Below are 14,404 nucleotides of genomic sequence, written 5' to 3'. Positions count from 1 at the left end.
CTAACATGGACCTCTCAGCTGTCCCCATCAGTCTGAGTCACTTTTCACTGCTGGCACATGGGGAGGGGGGGCTTAGCCAGCAGCGGATGTCAACATGTCTCCTTGTGTCGTCCTGGAAAATGTAACTTGGCCTTGGTGGATTATATTGTCTGCTTTATTCTCCTGTGCTTCCGCTCGGACGCTTTAGAACAAAAAAAACAGTTGTCGGAGCGACAATGGCGTCTTATTGTCCCGTGCACAAGGATTGATCACAATCCATAGGGGTGGGTGAGGATGCTGGGAGGCCTGGATCCAGAGGGGGCAAATGGGACGACTGGGACCAGACACAGAAGGGGGTCAGAAGGGACAGGTGGACCAAATGGTTCCTCAATTCAAGTAAATTCAGGTGGATATTCCAGGGCAAAGAAAAACACAGCTGTGAGCTTCTGTTAGTCAATTATCTTGGGGTGAAATAAAACTCCTTATTTCTCTCTGTTGATGGACGGGACAATGGCAACAAAACACAGGAATGATTCAATATGTCTACATAACTCGGTCAAAATAGGCCTTCATTGCTCCTGCAGAATAACGGGTCTGAAATCTGTATGAGACAAGTGTACCTGCAAGTATTCGTGTGCATCAATGAACAAAAAGGCATGCGGTCAGCCAAACACCCTCTCACCGATCCAGCACCCGGCTGTAGTCCTGAGGGCCGCAGCCGCCCTCGCTCTTCAGTTCGGCAAATATTTGTGTGAAAAAGTGCGGGTCGGCGTTGATGCGCAGCATCTTGGCGCTGGTGGCGTCGATGATGGCGAGGCAGCGGTCCCAGAAGGCCTCCTTGCCCGCCTCCACCAGGAAGGGCTTGAGCGGGTACGAGATCTCGTTGCCCATGTAGGAGTAGGACAGGTAGAGGCAGGTGAGCAGGATGGCCTGCAGCTCGTGTTCCGACGCCACCAGGTCGCCGTCGACGACATCGCGGCACAGCATGTAGACGAAGACCACGTTAGCCGGTGTGACGAAGGCCTGGTCCTGCCAGCCCTGCAGCAGCAGCGAGCGGTCCACGGCCCGCAGCCACAGCACCGGGTCTGCCGGAGACAGGTGCTTCAGCCGATAGCACCGGCAGCACAGGAACTCCCCCAGGCAGCGCAGAAGCTCGCTGGTGGAGGCCTGGACGATGACGCGCTTTGGGGATGATGAGGTCAACATCCCTTGAGGGACCTTTTTCACAGAGGAGAGCTGTTGGGGCTTGCCGTAGCCACACCCATGGCCCTGGCCCATGCCCATGCCGTAGCCGAGCCCCAGACCCAGGCCCAGTCCCGCCGGGCCCTCGTAGCTGGACAGGTTGGCGCACGACAGCGACTTCTTCACATTCTCGTGGTTGAGGTGCAACAGGGGGTCCTTCTGGTAGATGTTGATGTTGTTGTTGTTGTTAAGAGGGTCCCCAAGGCCTGCTGGAACACCTTTCTTGGAGTTGCCCTTCTTCTTCGTCGAGGCTACCAGCCGCTTCCACGTGAGCGCCGGGAGGAAGATGGACTGGCCCCTCTTCAGCCCGCGGTCCTTCTGGCTGTTGAGGGAGCGGCTGCTGATGCTCGGGTAGTGGCTGAGCGAGCCCGGCCGGTTGTCATAGTAGCCCGACTTCCGAGAGCCGGGGGACAGCGATAGTACAGTGCCCATGGTGAAACGGAGCTCCGTAGATTATACCGCCTTACTGCTGCTGTGTGGAGAAGGGACGCCGTTGAAGCAAAGCTCTGTTTTTATTTCTTAATATCCAGCAGATGTGAACTCTCGAACGAGGAAACAGCGTGAAGAAAATATGAGTGCCGACATGTCAACGAGACCTGCAACGTTAAAAAACACAGGAGGAGATCATTTAAATGGGCAGCAAAATAATAACATGTAATCTAATTTTAAATGCAAATGGATCACATATTAACCCCTCCACTGCCGCACCCAGCCTTTACAAGCTCATGCTGTCCAGCCAAACATGATTAAAAACCCACTTAACTTTATTTCAAATTCTAGAGGAGATCCCAGCAATTCCAAAGATACCAAACACATCAGACTGAATATTTGGGCATATGTGTATAAATAAAATGATGTAAAAGCAACTCCATTTAAATGCAGTCTGGTGTTTGAGACAGAATACATGTGTGATACTGTCAGACAGTGGGGTAAGACGATTTGTTTAGACCTTTAAGGGGAAATAAACACGTAAAGCTGGGTTTTAAGAGGTTGATCAACAGCCCGATTTAATCTAGGCGCTGCTATTCTCTGAAACCTGTGGTCCAGATTCCTGGATTTAAAACTATTAAAAGGACTCTTTCGACTAAATACAGTCTGAGCCAAGGTGGTAAATAGTGCGCAAACAACACATTTTTACGCATTTTACGCACATTATTCCTTGTTAGATGTCACACAAAAAAACAGACAACAAACATCCTTATTTTATCTTACAACACTTAATCTCCATCACAGTCCTCCTCGGAGCTGCCCTGATGCTCACCTGTGTGTACGAGATATCCGGGAACGAAATTATTTATTTTTTTACCGCAGTCCACGGTGGTGCAAAGATATAAGGGAGCGCAAAAAGAAACGCGCTGTTCCTGCAGCCACAGCCGTTATACCCAGAGGTGACAGCGAGCAGGATGGTGATCTGTTATTGCAGAATTAGAGGCAAAAAAAAGTCACGCTTGCAGAAGATCTGACCTACTCTTCTTCAAAGAGATGTGGAAGTGTGGAACGACGCGTCGGTCCTCGCGCGGCGGGGTGCAGGTGTCATCCTCCGCTGCACCACGAACCCTCAGGCGAGACTAATGGCTGTTGTTGCGATTAGTTGGCTTTTTGTTTGTGTCCCCATGTCCGAGGTGCAAACTTTCACTGCGTCGGAGTCCTTTCAATGCATTCCATCGTCTCAAGATCCGAGCGTTAGGTCTCCATAACTTCCCCCGGGTTTGTTCTCGGTCTCCGGTTCTGCTGTGTGTGCCCGCACGCTGAGCTCTACAGTCGCCAACTGACCGGTAATCGGTCTCGGCAGTCCGACCTCTGAACGGGCTCTCCTCACGTTAGAAGCTGAGCAGCCAGTGAGCGCGCAGAGCGGCTCCACACACACACACACACACACACACACACACACACACACACACACACACACACACACACACACACACACACACACACACACACACACACACACACCGCCTCCCCGCGACACTGACTCCTCCTAACGGGGGCTCAGCTGCCTGCTGACACACACACACACACACACACACACACACACACACACACACACACACACACACACACACAAACTCACACGCTAACACGCACATAAACATAAACAAACAGTACACTGAACTCTAACCAACAGATAAGACATTATTTGCATTCGTCATCATCTTTAACAACATTGTTTTTACACATCATTAACATTGCAATAGGTACAGCAGCAGTATTAGCAGTATTACTTGGAGTATTGATATTACTACTAGCAGTTGTTTTAGCTTTTTAGCTTATAATACATTTTATCTTAAAACATACATATATATATATATGTAAAGAGAGAGAGAAGAGAGAGAGAGAGAGAGAGAAAAAATAATTTAGGGTAAGATGTAAGACCTTCGATCACATCACATTATCTTCAACAGCCCGGTTGTCATTGAACTGAAATTTAAATTTCTTTTTCAGCACCTCAAGGACTCCAGTGTGAAACATCTTCTCATCTGCTGAGACAAGCTACTAAACACTGTTTCCTCAACTGCGGTCTCTAAGCTCTTGATTGAACTTTTAACCTTAAAATAAAAGAAAACAAATAACCTTTTTTCACAAATGTTGACAGAGACATTAGCACACTGCTAGTGTTACTAGCAATCATTGAAACTATCGGTCTAACAGCTCTTAATTGAGAGGTAGAGACTCTTTTTAAAAATAGTCTTAACAACATTTCTATCATAAACATGAAGAGTTAACACTTGCCTGGTAGCCCGTCCTCCAGAGGTCTGCACACACTGTACTATCAATGTGTAAAAATGCAGACATTACTCTTATCCTCCCCGGAAAAAAACCCTGCTCTAAAGAATATAATGATTGCAGAGTGGTTGCTTTGACCCATGTGGTGATGAAATGTATGGAAAGAACTATGGTGAGCAGACTGAGGAAGGCCCACAGTTAGACCAGTACCGATTTGCATACAGACACCACAGAGGCAGTGATGATGCAATAAATAGTATAGAGCACTAAGACTGTGATTTGTTCATTTCAGTCCTGCATTTAACACCTAGCAGCCCGACATGTTACTTAACACACCGAATCAACTCAACGTCACCTTATTTATCATTAAGTGTTGCTAATAGTGAACAGAACCGTGTAACACCACATAGGCACGCATATGTGAAGCCCTATCGGTCCTTTTGTCACAGATCACTATTATATATCCTACATCATGTGCACTTTTTCCTAATGAAGATGGACATGTGTATTGATGGATGACATGTTGACGTTTTGTAGTGATTTTTGCAAACACTGTGATTATCAAGGCAAACTTCCCACTGGGACAATAACATCTACCTTATCTTATCTCAGTACTGGCTGTAGGTGTCTTAGTAGCAACAGCAGAAGTGCAGCGGCAGCAGTTTAGTATTTTGTTGTTTAGTAGGTAAAATGTTGCACAAATTTTTACGCTAGCTCTGCACAAAGTAGCACTTGTCTGATAAACGCTCTCAGCTACAGAAACTGCACATTGTGCAGAATGCATGCGGCACAATGACGGCGTGATGGCCTGAAAGAAGCTGTGCAATATTGTCGAAGAAGCACACGGGGGTGGAACCAAGCTTCACGTTGATTTATAGGAACATTAACACACAAGTGTTACATTAAATGTCCTGTAAGACTCACAAGCTGCACATACACCTCCCTGAGATCTTTATTATACTCACTGTGGCTTAGCTGTTGTATGGTAAAGTAAGCAGCATGCTTTTGTGTCTGTAACACCAGTAAGGGACTAATAAAACTTAATGAATCAAATCCAATTGAAAAGGGAATATCTGATCATGAGGAAGTGATGGTGAGTGACCCACACCTGGGAGGGTTTCACTGGAGCGTGGCGTGAGTGAGCCTCCGTCACGTGGGTCTTATTATACAACTGCCATTACAGCTTAATAAAGAGTCAGTGATTGATTTTGTAATGCTTCATAGATAATTAATAGGACACCTAATAATAAGAAGAACTTTTGAGTTCCCAGATGAAAAATCCCATTGATTGGTTGGACTGCTACTTGGACCAAAATTCAATTATGTCCAACTTTGCGACAACTTTACTTCATACTTACATTTATTGCTGAATTATTGCCAAATAGAAAGAACCAACCTCATAACTGATCATTACAAAGACTCCATGGTCTTCACTGGCACTTGGACTGTCTGGGAAAAGAGGAAGACCTGTTAGATTGCATCTCAAGAATTCCCCAAAGATGGGAAATTGTGGGGAAACCAGAGAATAAACACAGAGAACAGACGGATGAGATAAAAAAGGGTGGTGGTGCGCAGTAAATGGCAAACAAAAGACATAAACATATGGAAATAAATAACTAAATATGTAGTGTAAATAAGTGTGTGAATTTCATTTTTTACAAAGTAAGTATTTCCAAAAACACTAGCATATTGTCTTGAGCAGAGCACGTCAATTGATGGGTCCAGTCAATACTGACTCACCTTTGACTCTTGATTTGGTTCTTCTTTCAGGAAACAAGATAATCAGAGTAGTCTTTTCGTTGCACTCACAGGTCAAAAAGAACTCCAGTTAATTTAGCCACAGAGATCGTGGTATCATCCATCTAAAGGCAAACAGACTGTAAACCTGTGCAAATACACCAGAAACTGTTTATCTTGTTTGTGAAAGATCAGCCAGCAGAGTCCAGAAGAAACCTTACAAAAGATCTCAGACATTCAAACCTGTCATAGAGTCTAAGTGTGACTCTGTGTTATACACTTCACATAGAAACGTGAAGGACAGAAACCCCCCTGAGACAGAAAAGGATGGAAGATGTACTCAACATGCCTTTCTGGATCTCTCTATGCAGTAAACTCCAAAAGAGTTCAACAAGTGAATGATTTCCAAAATGAAATAATTGATAAGAATCACAACAAAGGACTTCTCAAGACTGTCTTCATCAGGAGCCTTTTGAATTAAAACCAATCATCTGGTTGATTTTAAATCACTATAGCCTTACAGAACATGTCTAAAAGCTTGATTGGCTGCCTCACAGCAAAGCTGTCCCCTTCATTCGTTATCACAGAGTCATCCTCCAGCAAAGACAATGGGAGGGGAGCATAATAACAACAACAACAACAACAACAACAACAACAACAACAACAACAACCATAAGCAATAAGCAATAAGTATGACAAATAAATTCAGGGAGTTGAGAGAATCTAAGTAGTAAAAATGATGAGATATCATTAAAGGCCATATCACTAAAACTCACAAACGAAAGGGAAAAATGAACCAACTACTAAAATCGAAGTTCATCAATGAAGAAGAAGAAAACCACAAAAAACTCTATTAGGAAGCATAGCGTTATATACATAATTACAAGCTTTGCTCAACTATAAGTTCTTAACCTTAATTTAAAGTTTGTGTTGTGATGAGGAAAATTGTGTTTGTATGACAGTTGCTCTAAATCTTGTGAAATGCAATTGATTTGTCGGTCTGGTGTGGATTACTCCAGTGACATGCAATCAGATGTTTAAACTCTCTTGTTTGAACCCAAATAAAACACAGAATGACTAGTTTCAGTCTGAGTTGAGAAGATGCAGACGTAACAAGCTGAGGCAGTCTTCTTCTTTAAATAAACCCATCTTTGTTTCTCTCCTCTGTTTAGGTTTTTTTACGCCAGTGTGAGCTAGCCGATTGGCCGGTCGAGCTGTATAGGGGAGATCTCCTCATTCAACACACACACACACACACACACACACACACACACACACACACACACACACACACACACACACACACACACACACACACACACACACACACACACACACACACACACACACACTTCTATTTGGCCTCCATCCTCATTTTCTCTGCTGGTCTTCCCACCAACAGCTGCAGGACTCCCAGCATCTCCTGCACAGCTGACCCGGATCCACTGACGGCTATGAAAAGAGCTGTTGTAGTCCACTTGAGTCAACTGATATTTAAAGCTGCTTTTGTCAAAAAATTCTGGACTGATGGACAGACACAGAGAGCAACTCTAACTCATGCACACACGACAAATCTCATTATCTCCCAGCGGACATAAGAATAATAATAATCCAATGATACTATATGATATATAATAGTCACTTTACTTTAGTAACGCATCTGAATACTTTGGCCACAACTTCTGGTCTGTAGTTCCTAATTTTTGGTCATAAATCTTTTTTCTGGTATTGTTTGCTGTTGTTTGACCTAGTTGCATTATGTAATTGCAATTTGTACCGTCATGTCCCAAATTCAGCAGCAGAGGAGATGAGTGGTGCAGTCGATAAAACAAATTGTTTCCTGCTTGTTTTTGTTTGTTTTCTAACCAGGGCTTACAAATGAGGCCCGGCAGCTGTATTTCCTTTTTTTTTCTCTCTTTCTGCTCTCATCACTGATACTTTTATCAAACGCACAGCGGATCCGTCTTGCCTCTCTGTCACACACCCACGGCTCTTATTTCATTTCTTATTTTCTTTTATATTTTTTTAAACAGAGCAGCATGAAGCACTGAAATGAAAGAAGGAGCTCCTGATTCCTCAGTTGATTCATTTTGTTTTTTTCTATGGTGTAATCATGGCTTCTATTTTTAATGCCTTTTTATGAATATGCAGTAGCTGCTGTCATGGAGCTGTACTTGTCTTGCTTACCTTAAATTAAACAGTTTATAAAGTCATACAGTGTCGGTAGCCCTGTAACTGGCTCTGGCTCCATTCCTCTTCTCCATCTACACATCGGACTTCACATACAACTCTGCAAACTGCCACCTGCAAAAGTTCTCTGATGACTCTGCAATAGTCGGCCTCATCTCCGCCGATGACGACAGGGAATACAGAGAACTGAACCAGGACTTCATAGGATGGTGCCAGCGGAACCGCCTCCAGATCAACTCTGGTAAAACCAAAGAGCTGGTGGTGGACTTCCGCCGGGGTAAACACTGTCCTCCGGAACCAGTGAACATCCAGGGACTGGACATTGAGATTGTGAAATCTTACAAGTACCTGGGTGTTCACTTAAACAATAAACTGGACTGGACTGATCACACTAACGCACTTTACAAAAAGGGTCAGAGCAGACTGTATCTGCTGAGGAGACTGAGGTCCTTTGGAGTGCAGGGAGCACTCCTGAAGACCTTCTTTGACTCTGTGGTGGCATCAGCCATTTTTTATGCAGTGGTCTGCTGGAGCAGCAGCATCTCGACAGCCGACAGGAAGAGAATAAATAAACTTGTCAAGAAAGCCAGTAGTGTGCTGGGGTGTCCACTGGATACGGTGGAGGTGGTGGGAGACAGGAGGATGATGGCCAAGCTGTCATCCCTGATGAACAATACCTCCCACCCCATGCGGGACACCCTGGCAGCTCTGTACAGCTCCTTCAGCCACCGGCTGCTTCACCCCCGGTGTGTGAAGGAGAGGTACTGCAGGTCCTTCCTTCCTGCTGCTGTCAGGCTGCACAACCAGCTCTGCTCCCAGCAGACCACATGACACTAATACTCTAATACACTAATACATTAATACACTGTGCAATACAACATTTATAATAATTTCTGTCTGTTTATATATTTTTACTGTGGATCTCTACTGTTCTTACTGTTTTTTACTGCTCATTTGCTTATTTATAATACTTATTTTGATCTTGTTTTTTATTTTTATTTACTATGTCTCTTGTTTTGCACTATCCTCTTTGCTGTTGTAATCCTGTAAATTTCCCCGCTGCGGGATTAATAAAGGATTATCTTATTTTATTTTAACACTGAAACATCCACAAATTTTAGATTATATATTTACAGTTTAGAATAATTCAGAATGTTTCTGACATTTTTAACATGTACCTATCATCCTGACATGTGTACACGCTTATACTGTTCATGACCAGCTTCATATATCCATTCAATACTTGTTTCTTTGAACTATTTGTTCACAATTTATAGAATCACTTGACTAGCATATGGACATTGTTGCTTTATGTACATATATATTATATATAAGATGAGCCTTCATTGATCCTCAGTGGGGATATTCAGATGCTGCAGCAGCCCAATGAGAGACATAGATAGATATATTTTTAGATAGATATTTTTTTATTTCCGTGCCTAACCCTCATGGGTTTACAAGACACCAACAGTACAGCTGCAGTGGATCCACATCTCATCAGGTCACATTTGATTACAAAATAACATGTTGCTTCACCGCTCCATCTTAAACAAAACATTCTGCCTTCTCCCCCTACATACGTACAGATAGACAGAACAAATAAATAAATACAAAATACAAATAAACAAATAAGAAGTATATACAACCCGTATGCGAAAAGACAAAATATGAATCAGACAAGAGCCATTTACATTAATGTTATGCACCATTCACCAAGCCAAATTCCTTGTATGTGTAACTTACTTGGCAATAAACCATTTTTTGATTCTGATTCTGAAAACAAAATAACCAGGTAAAGTGACAGTGGTGTGGTTAATTGAAGCATCAAAACAAAAATGATGAACAGCATCAAGAAGATGGCAAGAAAAGAGAGCAAGAAACAGGATGTCAGACATCAGAGATGAGAGACAACCAGGGCAGAGACTTCACAGGAATAAAAAAAGAGAGGCCTTGGTGAAACGAGGACTCAGACAGAGAGGGGAATAGAGATGCAGGGAGGAGAGAAATGGCGAGGAAAAGGGGAACAAGAGAGATGAGAGACAATATCGAGGCCACAGGACGGGGCGGGGTGGGGAGGGACAATAAGCTCAGCTGTGGCTGCTGCTGGAGTCAGACAGGTTCACCTGATGACACATCTGTCTGTCTGACTCACCCAGACTCTCTAATCTCACTCTCAAAGACCTGCAGAGACGACACAGAGGGGAAAGACAACGCATGCCACCATGGGATTACATGGCAATAATTCAGGCCAGTTTCAGGTTTTTATTAGATATGGAATAATTACAGATTTATTGTCCACTGCTGACATGACAATCTTTCCTGATGCACTGACCATCACTGTTGCAGGGATTGGTGACTCATTTGACTATCAGATGTTTGTCCAGACAATTACATTTGAATGGGTAATACAGTTTAAAAGCACAGACATAGAAGTATACATACATAGAAGTATACAATTTACAAAAATGAGATCACAAGTGCACACATTTATGAATGATTGAAGACTGGCTGTTTCTATTTGAATGAATTAGAACTGCTGGCCTAATATTGTTCTGCATACATGTGGCAATACTGCCCTCTAGTGGACAAGTGGACAGTCTGAAAGAATTACTATAACTTCACCATATTGCGATTATTATTTACCTTTTCGGGGATGGTCGTGTACAGCATTGCATTGAACAATAAGACGTTCGACAATACGTAGGCTACTGAAAAATAAAAACAAATATTTGTATGTATATGTGTGACATTGCAGAACCTCGTTGATGAAACAATACTAAAAACGAAGCGTAGTAATGCAGGTCCACCTTCGCTGGACGGATGCGCGCTCCACGGCTAGGCGTGCATACAGAGGGAAATTCATTTAGCGCGAGACCCGTGTGTTTAGCAAGGTGCAACGTGCTAACTGACAAACAAACATGGCGGAATAAAAACATAACCGCTTCGTTGCAAAGTTAGTTAATTAAAGCAACCCACAGCAAAACGGAAGAGCTTGAAGACGTGATATTGAGTTAATTAATCATTCGTCGGGCCCCACCTGTTGCTCGCAGGAGGAAGGAGTGCCATCCAGGTAGCATTGCTTTTAGCTAGCCTTGCTAACTGTTAATGCTAGATTAATTGGTTTACTTATTTCACTTGACCATTAAAAACATTTAAATGTGTGTATATATATATGTATATGTATGTATGTATATATATGTATGTATATATGTATATATATATATATATATATGTATATATATATATTTATGTCAATATACGTTGTATATATATGCTATATATATATATATGTACGTATGTATATTTTATATATAGTATATATAATATATATATGTATATATATATATATAGTAGAAACATCTCTGTGTATATTATATTTGAAAGAAGGCGATTGATGTAGGTATACTTACCCTTCTTGAAAATGTTATATATATGTCAAATTTGGCACTATATACAAAGACGCTATGATTGTTTACAAACTGTCAAACGTATCGCAAATATAACCACTCGAAGCCGCGAGGACCAAAGCTTATTATAGAGTAATGAATGGGGAAATAAGCGTGAGAAATGGCAATATGGGTATTGCGTGACTGTACTCAAAGCGTGTATGTACGTATATATATATGTATATATATGTACGTATGTATATGTATATATATGTGTATGTATATATATATATATATATGTACGTATGTATGTATATATATATGTGTATATATATATGTATATCGTATGTATATATATATATGTATGTATGTATATATATATATATATATATATATGTACGTATGTATATATATATGTATGTACGTATGTATATATATATGTATGTATATATGTATATATATATGTATATATATATAAAGTTTAGTCACATGTCTTAAACTTTAAAATGCGTTTCAGTAAACTACTCGAACATTTGTCTGTTCTGGTTAAAAGTCGCCACTCGGACTTTTCAAAACACTAAATTTAAGTCATTACAATGTTTAATATGGGTGATTTTGGTGTGTAGGATACATTTAAATTCAACTCGTGCACCCCTAATAGTCCAACTGTGAACTGCAGCCATCTAACTACCTGTTGTTACTTTATGGTATTGTAGCCTATTATACTAATGACCAGAAACTAAATGTATATATGTGTTATATCCTTGCTCAAGATCATAACAGGAATGTGCTGTTTTGATAGTACATAAAAGATCAGAGACAGAGTAGCTACCATTGAGGTTGCGCTGCAGCTGGAACTTAATTAATTGATTAATTGAACGACTCAAGCTCAATGGGCAACTTTTTTGCCATGTTATAATGGCATAATTTATTTTTCGAACATTTGATGGTTCCAGCTTCTCAAATTTAACAATTTGCCACTTTCTAGTGTCTTAACACTAAATTAAACTGGATGTCTTTGGTTGTTGAACTGTTGGTCAGTCAAAACAAGACACTTACATTTTGATGTGCATTTCCCACTTTTTTCTGATGATTTATAGATCAAAAAATTATTTGATGAATCCAGATATTAATCCGCAGATTAACGAATTGTGAAAGTAATGGTCCTGGTGTTTTTACCGTACTTTGGAGGTTTCTGCAACATTCTGCAATTGTAAACTAACATCACTTGATGGATAATATATAGATTGATTGCTGTATTCCAGGTGGTGCTGGCTGAGGAGGTAGAGCGTGTCTTCCTCAAATTGGAAAATCATCAGATTGGTTCCCAGCTCCTCCAGTCGGCATGTCGAAGTGTCTTAGGGCAAGATGCTGATCCCCAAATTGCTCTCGAAGGCTTTGCATAGATATGTGAGTGAGCATTAGATAAGATCATCCTGATGGTGCAGTTTGAACCTTGTATGAATGTCCGTTCGATTTTGGACGGGCTTTAAAGCAGCATATTATTACATTGTTTTAATTAAAGTTAAAAATAACAGTTAACTTATTAGGATGTAGAATTTTCTTAAAGGCTTTATAAAGCTGAAATGTGGAGAATTTGGCTGCATGGCTCACTCTGAACACCTGATGTCTTTGACAGTCCCCTCCAATAGAGGGCAGTAGATACACGTGATTGTGTTGTATTCCCGTGGCTGCAATCCTTTGCTTCTCTGCATATTGACTAATGTTAAATTCTTGACTGACAGTTTAGTTAGGACCTAACCTGTATTGGCACGGTGCTAAATGCCTTTTTGACTTGGCAGCAGTAGTAAAACTCAATTGAATGTCCCTAATTGGGACATTAGTGTCGGCCTATCATTACGGGCTTCACTGTAAAGGTCAACACTGGATGAGCTGGTTGTAAATACATTTTACAGTTGGGATCAGAAATGAGCAAGAGTAGAGGCCACATACATTCCCACAAATCACGGGAAGTGATTGGCCAGTTATTTGAGTCATATATTTGTCTGCAGTGTATCTATACTGTGAACTGTTTTATTTAAGTTCACAATAAGTCAGATAAACAGTTTTATCAAAGGACGGTCCTTCCTCAAGCTCAAACAATTAGTTGATTCATCGATTGACGGAAACAAATCAGCAACTTTTTGGATAATGCATTACTAATTAAAGTTATTTTTTGGCAATTATGCCTTAACTTTTATTACTCTAGCCCAAACCAATTGCTCTTTTCTTATATGTCATTAATGTCAATACATTTGACTTTTGGACTGTTAGTGGGACAAACTGAATATGTCACCTTTGGTTCTGGGAAATTGTAATTAACATTTTCACTTATTCTGACATTTTAAAGACCAACCATTTAATAAATAATTAAGAAAATAACCGTTAGAATAACACTGACATGCTAATGTGGTGGAATATGTTTGCCTGCATCGTTGTCTTTCCATCTGTTAGCTTTTTTTATGATTTCACTACAAATCACTCTGGATTACCCAAACTGACATTTTTGGTACATTTTGTTCCAGATTAAACAATTGAGATATATCATGTTAAGAATTTAAGAGGTGCTGGTAGACAGATTTATATGTTTTTTTACCTTTGAAAGAGCCAGGCTAGCTGTTTCCCCATGCTTTTTTTGATAAGCTAGCTGGCTGCTGGCTGTCTCTTCATAGTTACTGCTTTTTCAACCCATTGTAAATAGAATATTTGTTGAATTGTGGACTTTTGGCAATGAAAAACATGTGAATATTTCGCTTTGGGTTCTAGGAAAGTGTGATGGACATTTGACACTATTTCAGAGATTTTATAGACTTTCCAAGATTATTTATCAAAATATTCAAATACAAAAATCATCGTTTGTTGTTTTCATGGTCATAAGGGTGACCCAAAAACTCTGAATACATTGTACAACGGGGGTCTTTCGCCCAACATTTCTCTTTGTAGTACAGCTAAATTTTCTTCCCTCCTGGCATCTTGTATGTTTGTGTGTTGGCCAACCTGTCTGTCTTTGACCATCATGCCTTGGAGGGGAGGGGAGAGGGGCGGGGGGTGCGGGGTCAAACCTGTTAACCTCTCCATTGAGGAACACATCATCAGCGGGGGACGATGTGCAGCAACTACACCTTTAGGCACACAAACAGACACCC

At 41.2% G+C, this 14,404-nt stretch overlaps 1 protein-coding gene across 1 annotated transcript; it reads right to left on the bottom strand.

Moving 5' to 3' along the window:
* Positions 1-657: 657 nt before the first annotated feature.
* si:dkeyp-92c9.2 (uncharacterized protein LOC571482 homolog) lies at positions 658-1,653 on the bottom strand. The gene has a single exon (XM_054606608.1). It carries the CDS (start codon positions 1,651-1,653, stop codon positions 658-660), a length of 996 nt encoding a protein of 331 aa, XP_054462583.1.
* Positions 1,654-14,404: the final 12,751 nt, after the last annotated feature.

The sequence above is a fragment of the Anoplopoma fimbria genome, chromosome 10, assembly GCF_027596085.1.
Source record: "Anoplopoma fimbria isolate UVic2021 breed Golden Eagle Sablefish chromosome 10, Afim_UVic_2022, whole genome shotgun sequence".
Taxonomy (NCBI): Eukaryota; Metazoa; Chordata; class Actinopteri; order Perciformes; family Anoplopomatidae; genus Anoplopoma; species Anoplopoma fimbria.
The sequence above is the reverse complement of the archived record's forward strand: the minus strand, read 5'-3'. Positions and strand labels throughout refer to the sequence as shown.